The following is a 23137-nucleotide window of genomic DNA, read 5'->3' as shown; positions in this document are numbered from 1 at the left end:
CCAGCCATGTGGTCCAGTCACGGATAACTCTGGGGTTGTGGCGCTCATCTCTCTTTATTGGCCGAGGGAGCCGGCGTACAGCTTCCGGGTCATGTGGCCAGCATGACTAAGCCGCTTCTGGCGAACCAGAGCAGCGCACGGAAACGCTGTTTACCTTCCCGTCTATTTATCTACTTGCACTTTGACGTGCTTTCAAACTGCTAGGTTGTAAGGAGCAGGGACCGAGCAGCGGGAGCTCACCCCGTCACGGGGATTCGAACCGCCGACCTTCTGATCCTAGGCTCTGTGATGCTCTCTGCACAACAAGGCAGGAGAAACTCAGTGAGCGAATCAGCACCTCCTGCCACCAAAGCACAGGAGCCCGAGGACCACTTCACCTGTGGGAAATAAATATGGAATACAAGTCCCTATTTGTCCTCAGATGTAAAGAACAAGGCAATGGCCACAAAGGAAGAACCTTTAAATGCCCGAGGGATGTAGGGGGCATCAACTTCACCTGTGGGACCTCTGCCTGGGCCGCACCTGCTTAAAGGCGCAGGAGGAAACGCGGCAAAACCAGAGGCGGCTCTTCTGGAGAGACACGCGGGAAGCAAGGCGGCCTTCCTCCTCCCCTTCTCTCTCTAAGCCGGGCTCCTTCTCGCACAGCAGGCGCGGCCCTCCGCCCTCTGCCCCGCCGGCCACTCCCTCAGGAGCGTCCCCCTCCTCGCTCCGGGGCTGCAGGCCGGGGCGGCGCCTGAGGGCGGCGTGGGCAGCCTTCCTCTCTCGCCCATCTCCCGCCGCGCTGCCTAGGCCGGGTATTTCCGCGTCCGGGTCGCCTCAGCTGCTCGGCGAGGGGAGGCGGCCCTTGAGCAGCGGCGGGAGAAGCAGGCCTGGCGCCGAGGACGACGCGGCCATGGCCTTGGGCTGGTGGCACCGCTGCTGCTGTCGCTGCGCCGGCTCTTCGCGGGCGGCGTGGCTCGCCGGTTCCGGGCGGGCCTTGGGCTCCTCCGCTAACGGCGCCGGAAGGCAGCGGCGGGCTGTGGGGCCGGCGGCGCCCGCGTGGAAGGCGGAGGTAAGTCGGCGGCGCGCCGGGGCGAATGGAGGTCACGTCGGAATGAATGTGAGGAAATGCTAGCGGGATCTCCGCGCTGTTTCGTTTTCAGGTTCAGGGAGGGGAGAGAAGATGCTTAAGGGTCCGTAAAATGACGAGGGAATAAAGGGAGAATATTGGGGTGGTTTTGGTGGTGGTGTTTTCACCTCTCCTCACACTCCATAAAATGATGGGCAGTAAATTCAGGACTGAGGAAAAGGACTTCCTGCTGCGTTTGCTGCGAGGAGGTGCAGGGATGATGGCCACCGGCTTGGAGGGCTTTGCAAGGGGATTTGGCAAATCCGCGGAGGATGCATCTGTCCGGGGCTACTGTCCAGGCGAGCTAAACTGCATTTGCATCTTCAGGGGTATCCCTCTCTAGAGCAGTGATAACAAACCCGTTTTTGGCCATGCCCCACCTAAGCATCTCTAAAATCTTGATCCCCCCCCCAATATATATTCAAAAAGTGAACTCCTATTCACACGGAGGAAGCCTAAAAGGCCATTCACTGTAAATAACTCATTCTCAAATTGCCCCCCTTAAAAATCAAATTGCCCCGAACCAAGGCTCTAGATATTTAAGGCAATGGGGTAGCTCTCTTGCCCTCCATACTCTGGGCTGCTTTGGTCACTGATGCTTGACCAGATGGACATTTTGGGTTGAGGCAGCATGGGATTTTCATGTACACAAAACCTTGGGAAAGATAGGGGCTGTTTTTTAAAAAAGAAAAGGTAGGGGTAGGGAGTTAAAAAAACGAGCACAAACCTGAGGGGATAGCTCAGTCTGCAGAGCTTGAGACTCTTAATCCCAGGGTTGTGGGTTTGAGCCCCACATTGGGCAAAAGATTCCAGGATTGCAAGGGGTTGGGTCTAGAGATGAATCTAGACCACGATGATCCTCGTGGCCCCTTCCAACTCTATATGGTTCTACAATTCTGAGGAATGTTTTTATTTCATTCATTTATGCTGTTGAGATAGCCACCAGCTTGGATGGCTTTAAAAGACTTACTGTATTTTTTGCTCCATAAGACACACTTTTTTCCTCCTAAAAAGTAAGGGGAAATGTGAGTGCGTCTTATGGAGCGAATGGCGCTTCTCAGGAGAGGCGCTGTGCAGAGAGGGAGAGCTGCGCAGCGCCTCTCCTGCGAAGCGGGAGGAGGAACGGAGCCCCTTCTGTTCCTCCTCCCGCTTTGCTGAAGGGGCGCTGGGCAGAGACAGTGGCCAGCACTGTCCCACAAGCAGTACATGAGCATCATAGCATCTCTAAAAACTAGGTTCGTCTTATGGTCGGGTGCGTCTTATAGAGCGAAAAATACGGTAAGAGGTTGGATGGCCATCTGTCATGGATGCTTTAGCTGAGATTCCTGCATTGCAAAGGGTTGAACTAGATAACTCTCAGGGTCCCTTCCAACTCTACAATTCAGTGATTAGACAAAATAACAGAGGCTAAGGCTATCACTGACTACCAGCTTGATTACTATTTCCTCCGCTGTTGAAAGCAGTATGCCTCTGAACGCCACTTGTTGAGAAACACAAGCGGGGAGAGTGTTGTCCTTGGGTCCTTCTTGCTAGCTTCCCATAGGTGTCTGCTTGGCCACCGTCAGAACAGGATGCAGGACTAGATTGGCCTTTGGCCTGATCCAGCAAGCTCTTCTTTTGTTCTTAATTTTGTTTAGAGAGAAGCAGCATAGCTGACTGGGATGTTCATGATACTTGCCAGGCACCAGATTTGGGAAGGCAACTCTTGGTTTTCTTTGTAAGGCTGTAATTAGCCTTCCTTGTGAGCATGAGGTTCCACACTTTCAGGTGAGACTTCAAAGACATGATAGCAAAATTAGTAACCTTGTTGATTTTTTAAAAATAAATAAATACTGATTTTACCATGACCTTCAACAGTTTCCCAGGGTGCCGTGTCATTTTGACCCAGAACTGTGGTTAATCTTAACTGTAAACAAGCTAGCTTCAGTAACTATGGATTGAAGTAGGCTTTTCAAAACCAACCATAGTTAAACCATAGTTATGTTAACCATAATTTGCAATTCCAGAAGTTAATCAAAAGTAGTGATTAAAGCTACAAACAGAAGTTAAAGCTTCTGAACTGTTCTTGGTCAAATGGGAGAGGGAAGGAAGAGTGTGTGAGCTCAAAGCTCATGCTTGATAATTGTCCGTATGAAATTTCTAGGTAGGAATCTATGAGGATTTAGAGCTTGGTGTCATCAGTAAACTGATGGCACGCAGGTAATCTGTTTCCCCAAATACCAGTGTTTCAGTGGGGTGTCTGATCCAGCAGTGGGATAAGTAAGAGCCAGTAGGCTATGCTCAGTGCAGATAACATGGATACATAGAACAGCTGGGCCATTCATCACCAATGTAAAGTCCCTTTCAGATGGCGGTCTTGGAATAGAAGCCTTTTATCTGTGCAATAGTTGGCTGCCTGTGCAATATTCAAGAAGTTGTTCAGTGGGGACAGGGAGTGAAATTATTGCCCCACAATTTGCTGTGCTTTTATGCAAGATGCATTATAAAGCCCTTCAGAATATTGGTAGCAGTGTGTGAGTGATAGATTTTGAGTTGTGAGAAGGAACAACAGTGAACAAGTCAATACTCATCCGTTGAATGGGCTTGGAGCTTGGGGGAAAGTACAATTCATTGGCTCTGTTCAGATGATTGTATCTTCATAAACCATGGAAATGAATGTTCGGGCCAAGCATTTCTTCTCCTTATACACCACTTTGCGTCAGAAGCGTTTAGTCATGCTGCCCACATGGCCTGAAAAGCTGTCTGAGAACAAACGCTGGCTCCCACGGCTTGAAAAGTGAGATGAGTGCTGCACCCCATAATCGCCTTTGACTGGACTTAACCATCCAGGGGTCCTTTACCTTTACCTTACACCACTTTGGCACTTCATTTGCATTCAGTCATAGTTTCCTGTTTGATTCAAACTGATGAACCCTTGTTGAATGTCAGTTATGTTGCTGATGTTATGAATAGGCTTTTAGGCTTTTAGGATTGTGCAGAATGGTTCTAAGTGATTGTTCCCAAGATCTCCAAGCATCTATCTTAAAAGAATCTTTGGGGAGCCCATGGTTCTAAAGCAGGTATGGGGAACCTGTGGCCCTCCAGATGTGTTTGGCCTCCAACTATCTTCAGCCCCCAGACAACATGTCAGGAATGATGGGGTTGTAGTCTTCAATATTTGGAGGCCATGAGGTTCCCAATGCCAGTTGTAAGGGCTGCTTTAAATAATTTTTTTAACTTAACCTTAAGTACACAAGAACATGCCTCTACTTAAAAAAAAACAAAAAACATGAATATCCTGCCTATTCTGCAAAGGCACTTGGCAGCAGCTAGTAACATAAAAGAGCTAAATATAATAATTAAAGGTATAAATCTAAACAAGCCACAAACAGCAAATTAACAAATAATAATACAGAAGAAAAAGCCACCCCCAATACAGCAGCTCAGAATCCCAAGTGCCCTCTGAAATGAAGCTGCTTGCTACCAAAGGCTGACAGCAAAGCTGGAAGGATGTTCTAGCACCTCAGTGTGGAAAAAGGCCTGCTCTAGATCAGGGCGGCTCAACTGTTCATACCAAGTGGGTCCTTTGACACAGAACCTGCAGGCCGTATGCTGCCTTGGTAGGGTGAGGCTCTGTCAGGGTCCTATAGCCTTCCTACCTGCTTCCCAAAGATGGGAAAGTACTAACTAGGCTTTGGAAAGGTGGAAGAAGGACTCTAGGACCCTATCAGAGCCCTCACACCTCCTTCCCAAAGCCTTGGGCCTCACTTATCTGGCTTTAGGAAGGCAGCATGAGAGCTGGGGTGGGCATCAAATGTTGCTGAGGGCCGCCAAAAAAGGCCACGAGGGCCACACATTGAACTACCCTGCTCTGGATGATCCCATGCACCTCATATGATGAGGGACCCATAGTAGAGTTCTGTGCTGTGAGCCTTTTGTGCTATTGAATTCTTGTCTGGGCCACCTCAGAGCTTGTGTAACAGCTTTCGGATTAGTCTCATAATAGAAACCACTTTGCATCAGAAAAAAGAGGTGTGGACTTAAACTAGTTTAAAGTAGTTTAGGGAAGGAATTGCAAAACTTTATGGTTTTGTTTTTATAACACTTTCCTTATAGAAGGAAATGCTGCAAGAATTCATGTGTAATAGAGTTCAATAAGGTTAGTTTGTGTGTGGTTTTCTGTTTTAGGTTTTGAGGTCTCACAGATGTATGGGCAGACAGGCTAGTAACTATTGCTGTCTTGTTTGCAAGGCACATATTAATGCAGCCTTGGAAACAAGACAACATTATCACTTGCCTTGGTTGCATGTAGGTTGAATTAATGCAACTCACTCTACATGGTGCTAACTTTCAACAATCCTTGCTTCAGAAGCTTCTGTTCACCCAGAATGTAGCTACAAACACAGGATCACATTGCACCTATCCTGAGACTGTTGCAATGGTTACCTGCTTGCTTTCAGGCATAATTCAAAGTGTTTGGTCATTATCTTTAAAACCCTAAATGACTTAAGTCCTATATAGATTGGGGATTGTTTCCTCCCATACTGTCCTGGATTCTCCCCAATATTGTCTCAACCTTTTCTCAGACTTTAAATGGGTAAGAAGCTCACTGGTGTGGAGCCAGGCACACAATTTTATCTGGTAAAACAAATGATTAGAGGTTTTGGGGCTGAAACAATCTCAATCCTAAGATCAGAAGTAGAGGATCTTTTCTGGGTCTGCAACCACAAGGGTGGAAGCACAGCTGAGTGGGACAAGAGAAAGGGCCTTCTCAGTGGTTGCACCCAGACTATGGAACACCTTGCCCTATGAAGTGTGGTTGGTCCCCTCTCACACTCCTCCACCCCTGCAGTTATTGAAAACCATTTTCTTCCAAGAGGCTCTTGCAAGTTAGACAATATTCTTACACTTCTTTTAACTGTTGGCACTGTCTTTTTGCAATCGTTCTGCATTGTTTTAATGAAATTATAATTTAGAATGCTGTAAGATGTCCTAAGTAGTGTAGAAGGCAGAATATAAATACTCAACTAAAATAAAATAAAAGTTAGGTGAAATGTGGTTTGTAAATGTATGCTCACTAATGTTTCATTTCTTTTTTCCTCTGGACAGAGACCTGATTTTCTTGGGAGAAGTTCGGCTCTATCCATTTTAAAAATTCGTAGTATATTTTGGCGGTAAGTTGAAGACCTTGCCATTGTATTGCACCATATATAGGAGTGGGTTTTAGGTAACCTGGGTGAATATTTTTAGAAGTCCTACAGTTATGGGTGCTATCATGAGCTATATAATGCTGTAAGTTGATAAAATATAACCAAAGCAGGTTCAGGGAAGCAATTTATACATTCAATAAACTAACTGGTATGGGATCAAGCTATTTCTCTCTTCCTCTTTGTTTAATACGACATAAGTGTTCATCTTCTATTTCATAACACTGATTTGATTTCAAATTCCTCCTTGCATATTGTAACGTCTTTGAGCTGGTTAGCTACCATATTTGGAGCATATCCTATTAAAAGGTCCTCCTGCACAAGCCTGCTAGGACAGCAACCTGCTTTGCCTTTGAACATGTAAAAGCTTCACCAAGCGACTTTACTCCTGTTTTTAAGTGGAAGCTGAAGAACCAGTGGCAAGGTATAGTAAATAAGTGCAGTAGGAATGTCAGGCCAATAACATGCTCCTTAAGTTGAAACAATACTTAGATTGAGGTAAAATGTGTCACTTCAGAATCAAGAGAAGGAAGTTTCCCTGGCTCAGCTACCGATTGGTAGGGATTCTTATCCCAGTGTTACATATTGAAGGGAAGGCCCCCATCAAGTGCACCAGTTGCAGTATTCACCTCATTCACCTCTTGCTGAAGAGTCCACATTTCTTAAGTGCACAGCAAGTCTTTCTGCATACCTAGTTGCGTGTTCCAAACATGTCTTCACTTCTGGGTGACAGAGTACAGGCTGTATCCGTGTTCCTGAGATTTATTGCCCAGCTGTCCTCTTCTGAATACTGTTTGAGTTATTGGGAACAAGCTGCTGCAAGAATTCTTCCACACTTGCCACAAGATTAGTGTGGGTACAATATGGGCCCACTGCTCCTGCACTATAAGCTTAAATAGGCTGGCTTGCATGCACAAGTTCCACGTAAACAAAATGAACTAGAGTGGTACCAGATACTCAATTACATATTGAGTGCCTTGATTGCAGCAAATATTCATTAGTCTATAATTACCATTTATGGTGTAGGGTGTAATAAAGCAAGACAATAAATCCATATCTTTTGACCACCAAACTAGATGTCTGGAAACTGACTGCTTTTAATGAAAGGGCTGGTGCTGTGCTATTTTTATTGTAATTATTTATGTGTACACACCAAAAAAGGGAAAAAAAACTATCACGCCATAGCTCTAGCACATAGTGCAGATGAAATCTTAAATGAGACCTCTGTTTTGTCCTGCCCCACCTTTGCTGCAATCTCAAATTTTTACTGTTTGAAAGCCTGTTGATAGCATTTTACAGGTTACAGCTGTCTAAAGGAGCTTGTAGAAATGTTCTGAAAGTAAGAAAAAATATTTCAGCCAAAACCTCAGCTTGTTAAACTACAATCTGCCCTCAACAAATTTATCTTACGCTCTCCCCCCACCAGAAGCCAATTAGGGGATTATCTCCCACCCCCCACCCCTTTTAAAACACTATTTTCTTTCCTGCCCTCTCCTATATCCACATTACAGCGTTTGTCTACTCAGAAGTGAAACCCATTAAGTTCAGTGGCTAATTTGAGTACCATCTAAGGAGAGGAGTGATGGGGTAATGTAACAGAGTGATGTTGAGGTGGCAGGTGCAGGGATAAAAGTTTAAGAAAGGAAAGGTTTAAAAAACCACTGTGAAATTTGGGTGGGACTCTGTTATGCATGAGAGCAGGCACAGAACTCGGGGACAATTTCCCTACCTCTGCTCTTGCAGCTGCCCAGTAGGAATGGGCATAGAGACATGAACACCAGTACAAGGTGCTGCAAAGGCTTTTGGGATATAGGGTGGCAAGTACAAAGTAGGTGAGAAGTTAGAAAACAAATCATCTGGGGCAACTTGTGATTTTAAGCATGGTTTGTTTAATAAACTATGCTTTAGCTTTGGCTTAGCATGACATGCAAATCAGGCCAGTATTTTGTATGCTCTGTAAAATGAAACACAAATCCAACCTGTATTTTACCTCTCTAAATTCTTTCAAATAATACTATCCCCAGGTTTCACCACACAACGCTGCGATTGTACAGCTGTGGTACAGCGGTTAGTGATGAAAAATATAAGGATCCTTTTAAACTGGGAAGCAAAGACTTGAATAATCTCTATGAAGATATTAAAAAGGTAAGGGCTCTTTGGTGTCTGGTGTGAAGGGCTGTAATCTCTCTTCCAAAGAGGCATAACATTGCATCAAACTATTTCCAGACTTACTGCTCAGCTTTAAAACTGCATTTTTGTTTGTTTACAGGAATTATGGGTATCTACTACAGAACTGAAGGAAATGTGTGAATATTACTTTGATGGCAAAGGGAAGGCTTTTCGACCAATGATTGTGGTGCTAATGGCTAGAGCATGCAATTTTCATCATAATAACTCCGGGTAAATACCTAACCTTTATTTTTAAAGTTCTTACAATTTCAAATCCACTTTCCTTGGCTCAAAAAAAAAAAAAGTCACCCCCTAGCAATAACAGCAGGAGTTAAGCAGCATGTTTGCAACTGCACAATTTATGCATTTTTCAATATCTTTCCCAAACTGTACACAGCATTGCAAAGGCTGCCACTGTCCCCCTTCTTCCCCTCAATTTCTTTCTAAAAACAAGAAAGGAAAAGGCCAGAATTCCATTAGCCCAATATATAAATATCTAGAGTTGTTGGCACAAAGTGTCCACAGCATTGAGCATAGTATGGGCAAACCTTTGCCCCAAATTGTAGTGTGGCAGAGGAGTTGCTCCCATTGTTTTTTGGCACACTCATATGTGACACATTAGGAAACTGGTATAAAAAGCGAGGGAAGGAGCAGCAGGCACAGCTCCAGGTGAGTCTAAAGTGGCCATATGGCAAGGAAAGGAAGTGTGGGATTTACAGTGGTATTGCTCGGAGTGGACCTACTGTAAGTAATAGACCCAACTTAGGCGCTGTGGTCTAAACCACAGAGCCTAGGGCTTGCTGATCGGAAGGTCGGCAGTTCGAATCCCCACAATGGGGTGAGCTCCCATTGCTCGGTCCCTGCTCCTGCCAACCTAGCAGTTCGAAAGCACGTCAAGTGCAAGTAGATAAATAGGCTCCGGTGGGAATGTAAATGATGTTTCCATGCACTGCTGGCCACATGACCCGGAAAAACTGTCTGCGGACAAACGTCTGCTCCCTCGACCTATAGAACAAGATGAGCGTGCAACCCCAGAGTCATCCGTGGCTGGACCTAATGGTCAAGGGTCCCTTTACCTTTAATCATGTTCATTAGTTTCAATGGGTCTTCTCTGAATAAAACTTAGCCCTTACAGCGCTGTCCTAACCATGTCAATTTGGGAGTAAGTCCCATAGAATTCAGCAGGGCTTACTCCCAAGTAAGTGGGGTAAGGATCACAGCCACAGGCTGACTTGATGCCCACTTTATAGCTTTTGGCCATAGAAAGGTTTTTGCTTTGTTTGTTTTTTTGGGGTTTTTTTTGCGTGGGTTTCAGTAGGACAAGTTAATATCTTGTCCCCTTAGTGCTGCCGTTGGTGCTCTGGGAAATTCACTGGCCAAGAGTTTTAAATTTCACTGACAAAATGTTCGAAGTGGATCTTTAGATAATCTAGCACTGGGTTCTGTTTCTGTTGTGGTCAGCTGGATTCTGCAGGGAAACTTTTAGCAGAGGTTGGTGGAGATAGCTGTCTCTTTGCTCCTGTCACCTGGAGGCATATTGCCATGGAACATGAGAGCTCCATTTTTTGCTTCCATCGCTAATATTCAACAATATATGCTGTCTCAGTCTTCCCCAGCCTGGTGCTCTCCAAAGTTTTGGACTGCAACTCCCATCAGCCCCAGCCCAAATGGCCATGCAAGCTGGGGCTAATGGAAGTGGTCATTAAAAATATCTGGAGGGTACCAGGTTGAGGAAAGCTGGTATATATAATCCCTTTTAAAAGCTAGTTTAGTTGCCAGCCCAACCTTCTGTAAAAAACTGATTTCCTGTGTTTTATGAATAAATAATTTCAAGTTTGCTTCATTAGCTTACCAAGTTCTTATGTTCCATATAAGAGGGAATAATTTATCTTCATGCGTTTTTCCTGCACCGCTGTGTATTTCTGTAAATTATTATTCAATTTATTACCCAGGTGCCCTTCTATAGGGAAGGAATGCTCTCCTGAGCCACCCCACCCCCCCAAAAAAATTCTTAGGGCAGGGGCCCCTCTGCTGATCTTAACACCCAAGACAGCCTGTAAGGAAGGTGGTCTGATGATGATGATGATCATAATAACTTCTGACTTCCCCATACCTGCTCATAAAAACCAACCGCCTGATGCCGCTGGAGAAGAATTGGATTAAGTTTGGATGAGGAAGTGAACTACAGAGACACTGAATTTCAAACGATTTGTCACAAATGCAGAACGAGTCATTGCTATCCAAAACTGCATTTTCCTGAACTGGTGAACGTGTCCTAGCGTGTTTGGTTTGCTCAGCTTCCGCTGTCTCTTTCACTCCGATTTTAGGGAAGTACAGGCAAGCCAGCGTTCTATAGCAGTAATTACAGAAATGATCCATACAGCTACTCTCCTTCACGATGACGTTATTGATGATGCAAATTCACGGAGAGGAAAACAAACAGTCAATCACATTTGGGGGGAAAGGAAGGTGAGTGTGTTTGTAGCGATGCAGTGATTTTTATTTTTATTTTGTATTTGGAGGGATGTTTACATGGGAAGTTGTAGGGAAAGTATACAGGCTGTGAGAATGACTAAAGCAAACGAGGCAGGTTTTATCTATTGCTTTTAAGATTAAATAATTACGGGTGTTTTTTATTTGCAACAGTTTATGTTAATTGCTTGCATGCTTTTGAATTGCACAGAACACTTGGCATGCAAAATTAAATACGTTTGTTCTGCATACGGCATAGTCTAGCCAAAGTTGAGCACTTCCTGAAATGAAGTGGCAAAAGTGTTCTGTGCACCCTGAGGCCTGCCTCCTAATTTGCCAACAAAAGCTGATCATATAAAAGGTCACATTCAGAGCTTTTAACTTTCCACATAGTTAAGCACTTTAAGCTCCCATTCATTCCAATAGGAGATATTTAAGCACATGTCTCTCACTATCCCATAGAGATCAATGGGACGTCAAAATGCTTAACTTTTACTGGGTAGAGCCCAAGCAATAATCTGGATATGATCATTCTCTGGGACAAACACAGCAGTAGTTCTAACCAAGCTTAAATATTTTGCAGCATAGTTTGAGATATTCTCCCAGGACCTTTTGACACTTAAGTCGGGTGTGTGTGCAAGAGGTGCCCCATCGTACTTTCCTGAAAATGGAATCTTTGAATTAGTCCCGAGAAGCAGGTTTAGCAGAAGGCTGGAAAAACAGGAAATTATCTGAAGAGAAGCTGATAAAATAACCCGTCTGGGCAAATACCTTGAATTCTTGGAGTGTCCCTTTCCTTATCTTGTGGGTGGAGTGATGGGGGGGGGGGGGAACCAATTTATCCAGGAGTGGGCAACACAGTTCCCTCCAGATGTTGTTGGACTGCAACTCCCAGTGGCCAGAAAATATGGCCAGTGATCAAGGGTGATGGAAACTGGTCCACCAACATCTGGAGGGCACCACATTGACACCATGCCCGATCCAGCACCTCCTTCTGCAGAATGTCCTCCCCACCCTTTGTCTTTTGGCCCCAGTTTGTTACAGCCCTGCTGCCCACTCACCTCTTCCACTTTCCTTGAATTCTTGAAACACGTGAGCTAGAATTATGGGTGGGAATTGCAGTAGTAGTGGGGAGACGAGACAAGATAACAGAGCAGGAAGGACAGTTCAGATATTTATGTGTTTAGGTTAATAAAAGGGGTTCTTTGAGCCGAGATCTTGCTGTGTTTGTGTCACAATCTTCCCTGATAGCCAGCGGGAAAGAAAGGAGCACATCTTAATGGTGCACCTGCTGGTTCCAATTTAATCTAATCCAGCAATGGTGCTTCATGTGCGTAACTGACACCGATGCTCTTTCAGGCCCCATTGACTTGGTAAGCACACCTGTTGATCTGGCTGGGCTGGGCCTCCTCATCTGCATACAGCTGGTTTGGAGGCATGAGAATGACGTGGACTTAGCCCTGTCCTTCAACTTCTGTAAGCGAAAGCAGCCATGGAAAATTATCTTTGTCTGAACAATTAAAAGCTGTACTTGGCATTTCAAGTAATAAATATGATGGCTGAAAGTTATTGTTCGTGGCAGCCTTGAAATTATTTAGCTGTTGGGGATATTTTATTGTTTCTTTTTGATTAAATGCTTGTATTGGTTTTTTTGTCTGCTGCTCTGGGCTCCTTTGGCAGAAAGGGCAGGATGACTTTTCAAATAAATAATAAAATCATCATATGCAGCAGCTGAGCTGACCTCTCTTTACACTGCTAGCGAGCATAATAGCAGACTCCTGACTTGGAGGTTCTGTTCTGTCCCTTGAGCAGCCATTGTGTGTGGTGCCTTCTACCATCTTGAACTGTTGGCCCAGCTATACCCATATCTGGACAGGGATAGCTTGGCTCCAGTGACCTATACTGTGGTAATCTCTAGGTTAATTACTGCAATGCACCCGCAGGTTGCCCTGGAAGGCTGTTTGGAAACCACAGTTGGTGCAGAGGGCAGTCGCCAGGCTGCTGCTGATGTGGACCATATCACACCAGTATTAGCACAACTGCAGCTGCTGCTTACACCTTTTTGGACCCAATTCAAAGTGCTAGTTTTAAGCTGTGAAGCAGCAGTGGAGCACCTCTTGCCCGCTGGCCAATCTTGGCACATCAGGCTTCCCCCCAGGCTTCTTTAGCCTGCCAGACTGTTAGAGGAACGGCACCCCCACCTTATTAGGACAGATAAGGGCAGGGTTTAAAATGAACTCTCAGAAGCTTCAAGTAGGCTCCTGATTGTTCCTCTGCTGGTGGGTGGCAAGAGTGTGTCGAAACCACTTCCTTTGCCTAGCACTGCTCTTTGAACTTTTGAAATTGGAAGTTGAAAAAGCAGTGTGCAGCAGCCTCCAAGGAACTCAGTTTCACTGTGTGTGCCTGTCCCGTCCTGGGAACAGGCATGGGCAGCCAAAGCAAGCATCCCTTTGGGAAGCAGCTACCTTTTAAAAGGATCAGCTATGCAGGCGATTCCCTGCGAGTAGCCGGTCCTTCCAGAAGGCGGGTTTCTTTCTCTGTCCTCCTGATCACCTGAGGAAAAACACCTGCCTTTTCAAAGTATTGTCAGGACAGTTCCCCTCCCCGCACCTGCTCCCATTTGAGCTTCCAGAGGATCAAACAGGAGTGTAGTCTGAAAGCCCTTTCCAATAGCAAAAGTCTTTCAAACAGCATTGAAGGTCCCAGCAATTGGGACTTCAAAGCACATCACTTGCCATCATAGTGACTGACAGGGGCAGCCCTGCCAGGGATAACAATCTGGCCCACTACCCAGAAAAGGTTCCCTACCCCTTTTATATAGCCTTATATGGCTTGGGACCAAAACATCTGACTGACTGCTTCTCCCATCAAGAATATAGCTGGATATTACAAGAGTTGTCTAGTGCCAAGAGAGGCTCAGAGGCGCAGCAACGTGGAGAGGCTTTTCAGTGGTGGCCCCCACACCTGTGAAATGCTCTTGCTATTCAGGCCTGCTTGGCACCGACACCGACATCTTTTTGGTGCCAGGGTAAGACTTCACTCTCATTCAGGTATCTGTAAAGGGAATACCTTTGAATAAATCCGGAGAAAAAAATAAATCACACAAAAATGACTGTAAATTGAAAACGCCTCTCTTCCCCCGCCCCTCCTGCTGCATTAAAGAGAAAACCGTTTCAGTATTGTATGTATGCTGCTTCTCTCTTAAAAGCAAATTCTTCCTTTCCAGGCAGTCCTAGCTGGGGATTTCATCCTTTCTGCAGCCTCTTTAGCATTAGCACGTATTGGAAGCGCAACCATTGTTTCTGTGATAACATGTGTGATTGAGGATCTGGTGCACGGTAAGGCATTTTAGCAAAATCTCTAGAAGCAACTAAGACATTTTTGTCTAGGCAGCAGCTGAATGACAGTGTTGGGCTCTTCATCTTTTTTTAGGCGAATTTCTTCAGATGGGTTCCAAAGAAAACGAAAACGAGAGATTTGCTCACTACCTCGAAAAGACCTTTAAGAAGACTGCGAGTCTTATAGCAAACAGCTGTAAAGCAGTATGTACGTTCCATCTTTCTTCTTGTTCATATACCATGATGCACCAGTGGGAAACTTGGGGGGGGGTGCAGCCTTTTCACAGCTTTCTCTTACTAGCTCTTCAGGCTTAAGGGGCCCAAAGTCCTGGAAGCCTCTCCAGTGTGTCTCATGCTGAAAGAAGTGAAGCACATCAGTAACTTAGCACTCTTTGCTTATCTCAGTCTCACAATATTAGGAAATGAGTCAAAGGAGGACACTAAAAAAACCGATGTCTTGATGGCTAGTGCCATTGGTCATTGGTGGCTGCTGTACTTTGCCATTCCTTGTTGTAATGTCATCTTTCTTTCTTTCTTTCTTTCTTTCTTTCTTTCTTTCTTTCTATGCATCTATTTTGGAAGACTTCCTAACTTAAAGTGCAGTTCTGAGCAGACATGAGTCCTGTTGAATTCAGTGGGGCTTATTCCCAAGTGGGTGGAGTTAGGACTGCAGCCTAAAACGTCCAAATAATATATTGCCAAAACTTCAATGGGTATAAAGCTGCATTTTAAATCCTGGTTTGGCTCTTCCTTTGTCACAATGGCTGATTTCCATATTGCTTTCAGATACTCATTTGTGCTGTTGCTTAAATTGTACCAGAGACACTTGAGCTAGGATGCAGAGTTCCCTAGTATTGTTCGTTCTTACTGCTATTAGCAGACCTCTAGGGTTGTTTAAGTGTATAGAGTGATGCACATTGGAACAAAAATGCCTGACTTCACCTATATGCATCGATGAGGTCTGTACATAAAGGAGTGACTAACCATGATAGTGATATTGAGTGGTGGATAGTTCATTGAAAACATCAGCTCTTGTGCAGCAGCTGTGAAAAAAAGTCAAGTATTGGGAACTATTAAGAAAGGGATTGATTGAAAATGATGCTGCGAGTTGTCACAGTGCCCCTATACTCTGGCCCCATCACAAGAGCAGTTCCCAATGATGTAACAGTGAAACCTTGTTCCCAGGATTCTGTTCAAAGTGGTCCAATATTGCTTTAAATGTATAGTCTAGTTCTATGTCCTAGATGTGTTAATTAATGCAACTGTTTGCATTGGGGGTGGGATTTAACATGATGTACCTGTCTTCTGAATATATTGCTTCCCAAGGGACATCAGACATGATCACTATAGCATCTCTCTCTCTCTCTCTCTCTCTCTCTCTCTCTCTCTCTCTCTCTCACACACACACACACACACACACACACACACACGTGAAGACCAGCTTGTAGCAGCTTCAGTGCAGATAATGGCTGCCTCAGGCAGACTTCACATGAAACAATCACCTATTTGACAGTCGTGTCCACTTTTTACATGGTGTTTTGCGAATTTAACTCTGCCCTTTTTGTGGAGAAGAAATTGCTCTCGAGTTGCTGGCAATTGCTGGGACCAGAGTTGCCTCAAATGACATGGCTGCCATTGCATTAGTAATTGGCAAACAATCAGTTTGCAGCCCATCATTCTGTATCTCGGAGACTCCAAGCCCTGTGCATGCAATGAAGTTTGGCCATGATGAATATTTGATATATCCAATCTAAATTCAGAGATATATATATATTTAATGCTGTAGTTCAGATGGGCCTTGTGTTCTTTTAAAGAGGTCTAGTTTGTACGTGCCTGGGTGTATAAACAGGGACTGGGGGTGGTCAACAGTGCAGCCTGTCTTCTCTCTTCAGTTGTTTACTGTTAATGTGCTGCATATACAAACAGTGGATGCTAATGAGATAATTCTTTTGTGTTTCCCTTTCAGGTTTCCATTCTAGGCTGCCCTGATCCAGAGGTGCATGAGATTGCATACCAATATGGAAGAAACCTCGGGATAGCATTTCAGGTACTATATAGCAGGCACGTCCAGCTCCCAAGAGACTGCGATCTACTCCCAGTATAAAAATTCTGGAAGTGATCTACCCATGGGGGGGGGGGAGCAGCCAAAGCGGTTGAGCTTTTTTAGGGAGGGGGAAAGCTTAGCTTTATGGGGGGGGGACATCACTCACCTAGAACGACGACGCAGCAGTGAAGACTACTTTCATTTTCTAACTTGTCAGCTAAATACCAATTTCAAACACCAGAAGAAAAGAGCAATAGCAGTGGGGAGGGGGAGGGACTTCCACTCCATTGCTCATCGCTGCTGCAGATCAATAGGGACCCCGTGATCGAACAAGATCATCCGGGGATCGACCGGTTGACCAGTTTGACATCCCTGGTATATAGAGATACTAAGGAAATAGGCTAAGAAACTAGCTTTCAGACTTGTGAGACAACAAATGACTGGGGCCAGTGCCATAAAGTAGTAAGATCAGCAAGCTTAGACTGTCCCCTGTTCAGCAGGCAGAAAAGAATTGAAAGCTGGATACCATTATTATAATTGTTATGAACTAATTCTAAGATCCTTGTTAACTGGTCTCAACGTGTGTCTGTTTGTTTGCAGTTGATAGATGACGTGCTGGATTTTACATCCTGTTCTGATCAGCTGGGAAAGCCAACGTCAGCAGACCTTAAGCTTGGTATAGCCACTGGTCCTGTCTTATTTGCTTGTCAGCAGGTAGGATTAATAAAGATACTGTCTTCACCCCAAGTTAAACTTGTACTGCTGGCTACTTGAGAGACATCTACAGTGGTACCTCGGGTTACAGACGCTTCAGGTTCCAGACTCCGCTAACCCAGAAATAGTACCTCGGGTTAAGAACTTTGCTTCAGGATGAGAATAGAAATCGCGTGGCAGCAGCACAGCGGCAGGCCCCATTAGCTAAAGTGGTACCTCAGGTTAAGAATGGACCTCCAGAATGAATTAAGTTCTTAACCCGAGGTACCACTATTTAAGGACGAGTAGGGGTGGAAGCGTTTCATGTTACCTTGTTCAAGCCATATGCCTGCCTTTTCATAAAAATGCTTGTGAGATGTTTATAGGTGAGAAAAGATAATAGGTAGTTCGTCTCTCCTATTGCTTGCTAAGCTCTTGCATTTTGGGGGAAGTTACATGTTTTTCTCCTTCTCAGTTTCCAGAAATTAATGCCATGATAATGAGGCGATTCAGTTTGCCAGGAGACATTGAACGTGCCCGGGAGTATGTATTACAGGTAAGACCAGACTAAAATAAACACTAGCTCATACACGTATCTAATACTGTTAGACAATAACGTTCAGTACAATAGATTTAGTTAATAGGAATTCATCTGGAATTAAGTTTTATGGTTATTTTTGAAGCCCTGATGTAGGATTCTAGCCTTTACTCTTAACACTTCATTTTACAAAGCACATTTATATTGGGTATCACCAATCAATGATATGTGTGGTTTTCTCCAACAACTTAAACACGAACTTCAGAAGTTTTAGTAAGCCCCGTGTTTTAATATTCGTTGTGAGCTATCTTGAGCAGGGTATAAATATTTCAATAAGGTGACTGTCTGCAAGAACAGATTTTCACCATTAACCTCCTATGGAGAACACGACCTGTTCACTTAAGTCAGAACACTTAATGCAGAAAATGTGAGCATGATACGTTCTGTCCAGTAAGCATTGGTGTAAATTAGTTTTTGTGCTTCTCCTTTCCGGTGCATTCAGCTCTGTTGTAATCTAGATGTATTTACTTGAAGCGTTAAGTACAGATAACCACCTTGGAGGAGTGTAGAGGTAATCGAGCACATTCAGACAGCGTATTTGCTTGTCCCTCAGCTTTTAAACTGCTTGGAGCATAGAAAAGCTGCCTTATGGCAAATCTGACCATTGGTCCATCTAACTTAACATTGTCTACACTGGCAGTGGCTCTCCAGGCTTGCTGGCAGCAGGTTTATCCCAGTTGGTTCTGGAGATGCAAAAGGTCCCAGATTCAATCCCTAGCATCGAACCTACAGAGCCCTTGAGCTCTGCAGAATGGTGGTTTTGGACAGTTCTAAAAACACCTTTGCTAAAATTTATGTTCTAGAATCAATTTCAAAATCTGACAGAAAAGAGGGAGCAAGAAAGATCCCATGGCCTCCTAACTTCTCCACTTAAAAGTCTTTGGGTGTTTTACTTTTTCTTTTTTAGAGTCATGGCGTGCAGCAAACAACCTACCTCGCCCAGCGCTACTGCCATAAAGCAATGACAGAGATCAGCAAGCTCAGACCATCCCCTGAAAGAGATGCCCTCATTCAACTAGCAGAAATAGTCATCGCCCGAGACAAATGACACAGCTGCCAGGATGAGTTGCAATGAAGGAGATATTTACCAGACTGTGCCTAAATCTACATGGTGAAACATCTTGGCTTGCTTCCAGTGCAGTTACCAAAATTTAAGTTATCCTCACTGAAATAAATATAACTAGGTTTATGAAGTAAAAATGTTTTATTGAAGGAAGCCATACAAAAATGATGAAACAAGATCAGTCTGTTAAACTGGTAGCAATGCCTTGTGCCTGTATTTTTAATGGGTGGGGGGTTCCTGTTTTTGTCATGGGCACTGTTTACATTGTTCAATATTGACACCCAAGGCCACAATGAATAAATACAATCAACGTGTTGAAAATCACTTTTGCAAAACGCCTTGGTGTGTGCTGGGAGTATAAGAAAGATACCTTAAGAATGATCTAATTGCCTATTAGTTTCAGAGTACCAAGAATATTAAAGGAGTATGGTTTATTATAAAAAGACTGCACATATTTTTTGTAAATAAACAGGTTATATACAATTTTAAGATGTTCCAATTTATAAAGGGAATACAGATAGGTTTTACGGATTGCTAACTGATCTCAGAAATAACAGATTAACAATTAGGAAAAGGCAAGAAAGCATTTAATATAGTTAGGTTTGTTTAAGGTAAGGCGGCAAGGGATGCTTCAGTATTTTATGCCACACTAGAAAACAACTGTAACCACTCGAACAGCCAGTAAACCTGCTCTTTCATCATTTAATTTTAATACCCATTAAGACAGTTCAGTCCAAATAAATCTTTACTACATACAGTAAAAAAAAAATCCCTTACTAAATCATAATCTGCCTTAGATTATCTAAGTAATACAAGTTTTGTACAAAGAGACCAAAAAAAGTCACCTGACGTTGTGCTCAAAATGGAGGTGTCAAAGTGCATGTGTTGCTTTCTTAGAAGAGCAAAGTAGGCTGTGACTGCTCATGTCCTTCCCTACGTGAGCGGATATGATTAGCTCCTTTCAGTAGGACACCTGGACCAGGATCATCTCTCCTGTAGTATCTGCCTCCACCTGGGCTCACATGCTGCTTGTATTTTGTGGATGGCTGTGGCAGCAACCGTCTTTAAATACAGTGATGTGGACAAGTCAGTAGCAAATCCCTTCAGTGCTACAACGTCATCTTAGCAGGACATGCAACCTTCCACGTTTTAAGTGAGGTGGCCGATAGGACAGTGATTTGTGATAAGTTTCCTCACAACTCTGCATGTTGTGGAATGTGTTAAGATCGGAGAACAAAACTTGGTAGCCTCATAACCAGGGCCAAGTGGCTTCATTTAATAACCACAGTCACCCTAGCTGGTAAAGGCAATCACCCCTAAGGAAGCTCCACTGCCAGAGTAAAAGACTACTGGGTGGAGGGAAGAATGCATTGTTAATTCCTGGTGTTGCAGCTGTAGTGCCAAAGATGCAATTAGATGGCATGACGTTGCCCATCTAATGCTAAATCAGCACTATCAGCCTGGACAGCTCTGGTCATATGTGGATAGCTGGGACTAGTCACAGATTTCTGTTGCGTGTCAGTCCCCAGCTAAGTCTAGCATCCAAGAACTATCAGAAGAGATGTTAATGCAATTTCCCAGGCCCAGGCCTCCTTTACTCTGCAAACTCCCCTATAAGCCTTTTAGCACTGTGATCCTCTGTTTAAAAGAGTAACAAGAGACATTAGTTGCAAGTATCTAGCAGTTATCACTCACTGTTGCAATGAATGAAGCCAAATAGTTTTGTGTAATTTTACGCATCATGAGCTTGCAGAAACTTGGTTTCCTATCTTGGAGGATGTTAAGTTTTGCACTTGCATCAAAATTGTCCCTGCTTATAAGGGGCGGGGGGATTTTTGCCAAGTCAATGTTTTAGTATTGCTTTGCAAGGCAAGCCAACAAATTAATGGACAAGACCTTTGGTTCACTTATGTATTTATGAATGGAAAAATTCAATGCAAATTTACTCATAAAAAACTCAGGTACAAATTACACATACATCATAAGACCACCCATCTTTGATTCATATGGACACCTGAGAGACTCAAATGGACTAATTGGAATAGGTTTTGTGAAAGAGTACTCCAGGCAAAAGATTACAACAAATTGGAAGCATCTTGGATTTTTTGGAGAGAAAAAAGTATAATTCAATACATAAGTTTGTATGCATGCTTTTAAACAAATACTATAGTTTGAGGATGAGCAAGAGTCTAAACAAAGGTAAATGACCAGCACTATCAGACTTTTCAATCAGATTTAATGTTAGTCTAACATAGTTGTTAGTTTACCATGCTGCACTGAAAAAAGAAAATAATGGCACAATTTGAATCATGAGTCATTAAATATTATATACCCTACTTCCCCAGAATATTTAGGCTGGTCATAAAAATCAACAATGCATAAGTAAATAAGCATAATCAGTAATAAACAGTTGCTCGTTTTACAAACTCTGCAGAGACAAATGCTTACAGATGAACATTCAATCATACCATTTAAATAGTATGGCCTGAAAGGATGGGCACATTTTAAAGAGCATTAAGACAATTGTTAACCTTTTAGTTACCCTTTGTAAATAATTATGGCATGATTGAATAAGACCTGACCTGAAGAGAGAACTTAATCCGCATAGTGCATGATTGACTCAACATAGTTTCCAGGAAACAGGCCAGTCACTCTGTTGCAAACTCCTTCATACCAGCCGTCATCATTCTTCTTTATAACATAAATGATTGCACCCTCCATGAATGACAGCTCATCATCCTTGTCCTTTGTGTAGTCATATATGGCAACAACTGGGAATTGGGGAGAGAGACAAAATTACTTTCCTGTAAGTGAGTCACAAAGGCACGTGAAGTTGGGGTAGGGGCTATATTGCTAATTCAGCCACTTCCAAATCTAACTTGCAAACCAAAATTACAAAAAGGGCAGGCGTATGATAATGGCAACATGAAAAAGACTAACCTGACATTTAAATTGAATCTTCTGTATTCTAATCATAATGCAATCTCTCTAATACAAAGTCCCAAATTCAATCCCCGGTACTGAAAACCTGTCTGATGCCTTGGGAAGTGGTGGCAAGTCAAAGGACATAGAATTGTAGAAATGGAAAGGTACCACAAGGGTCATCTAGTCCAACCCCCTGCAATGCAGGAACCTTTTGCCCAACATGGTTCTCAAACCCATGACCCTGAGATTAAGAGTCTCCTACCAACTGAACTAGGGACGCGGGTGGCGCTGTGGGTTAAACCTTGCTGATCAGAAGGTCGGTGGTTCAAATCCCTGCAACGGGGTGAGCTCCCATTGCTCGGTCCCTGCTCCTGCCAACCTAGCAGTTCGAAAGCACGTCAAAGTGCAAGTAGATAAATAGGTGCCGCTCCGCCGGGAAGGTAAACGGCGTTTCCGTGCGCTGCTCTGGTTCGCCAGAAGCGGCTTAGTCATGCTGGTCACATGACCCGGAAGCTGTACGCCAGCTCCCTCGGCCAATAAAGCGAGATGAGCACCGCAACCCTAGAGTCGGCCACGACTGGACCTAATGGTCAGGGGTCCCTTTACCTTTACCAACTGAACTATCTACCGAGCTACATTGGCAAACATGACGCAAGACAGTTTCATTTTGTTAGCTTGCGCCCAGTTCTCCAATCTGTTAAGGTCATTTTGAATTCTGATTCTGTCTTCTGCAGCATGAGCTAACCCTCCCAGTTTGGTGTCATCTGCAAATTTAATGAGCATCCCCTCAATTCCTTCAACCAAGTCATTTATAAAGACGTTAAACAACAATGGGCCCAGGACAACCCTGCAGCACCCCACTTGTCACTTTTTTCCAGGATGACAAGGAACCATTAATGAGTACTCTTTGGGTTCGGCCAGTCAAATCCACTTAACAGTTACCTCGTTCAACCCACATTTTACCAGCTTCCCCGCTGGTAAAATGGACTTTGTCAAAAGCCTTACTGAAATTTCCCTGATCCACCAAGTTTGTAATTCCATCAAAAGAAGAAATCAGATTGGTCTGGCATGACTAATTCTTGAAAAAAAACCATGCTGGGTCTTAGGAATCACAGCATCCTTTTCTAAATGCTCACAGGCCAACTGTTGAATTCTCTGTTCTAGCACCTTTCTTGGTATTGATGTCAAGCTCACTGGTTGTTAGTTACCTGGGTCTTCCTCCCCGCCCCCCCTTTGAAGATGGAGACAACATTTGCCCGCCTCCAGTCTGTTCTCCTCTCACCTGTTCTCCAAGAATTGTCAGAGATAATAGACAAAGGCTTCTGATCATGAAGTCAGTTTCTAAGCATGTGGAGATAAACATGCTTTGAAAACATCTTCAAACCTTTGCACTAATCAGACAAAGATCTAAAGAGTGGGTGCCTCTGCCCCCTTCTCCACTTAACCCTTAATGTGTTCAGACAAGCACCTAAGCACAGCTATGGTGACACATTTCAAACAGAACAGATTATTTAGATCTACTCCAATCTGGGTTCCAGCCT

At 43.9% G+C, this 23137-nt stretch overlaps 2 protein-coding genes across 10 annotated transcripts in view; one reads left to right on the top strand and one right to left on the bottom strand.

Moving 5' to 3' along the window:
• The first annotated feature begins 448 nt into the window (after positions 1 to 448).
• On the top strand, positions 449 to 18995 carry PDSS1 (decaprenyl diphosphate synthase subunit 1). The gene is made up of 11 exons (XM_053410111.1): positions 449 to 1051; positions 6197 to 6261; positions 8319 to 8439; positions 8564 to 8694; positions 10791 to 10932; positions 14162 to 14273; positions 14368 to 14477; positions 16240 to 16320; positions 16918 to 17031; positions 17486 to 17566; positions 18516 to 18995. The coding sequence occupies exons 1-11, from the start codon at positions 464 to 466 to the stop codon at positions 18654 to 18656; spliced, it is 1686 nt and encodes a 561-aa protein (XP_053266086.1). The 5' UTR covers positions 449 to 463; the 3' UTR covers positions 18657 to 18995.
• Positions 18794 to 23137, bottom strand: part of ABI1 (abl interactor 1) — a 100704-nt gene continuing 96360 nt past the window's right edge. For all 9 annotated transcript variants that reach the window (XM_053410120.1, XM_053410121.1, XM_053410113.1 and 6 more), the window contains one exon: positions 18794 to 21442. In XM_053410120.1, the coding sequence (XP_053266095.1) occupies positions 21267 to 21442 (176 nt within the window). In that variant the 3' untranslated portion in view covers positions 18794 to 21266. The remainder of the gene's footprint in view (positions 21443 to 23137) is intronic.

Source organism: Podarcis raffonei, chromosome 12, assembly GCF_027172205.1.
Source record: "Podarcis raffonei isolate rPodRaf1 chromosome 12, rPodRaf1.pri, whole genome shotgun sequence".
Lineage (NCBI taxonomy): Eukaryota > Metazoa > Chordata > Lepidosauria > Squamata > Lacertidae > Podarcis > Podarcis raffonei.
The sequence above is the reverse complement of the archived record's forward strand: the minus strand, read 5'-3'. Positions and strand labels throughout refer to the sequence as shown.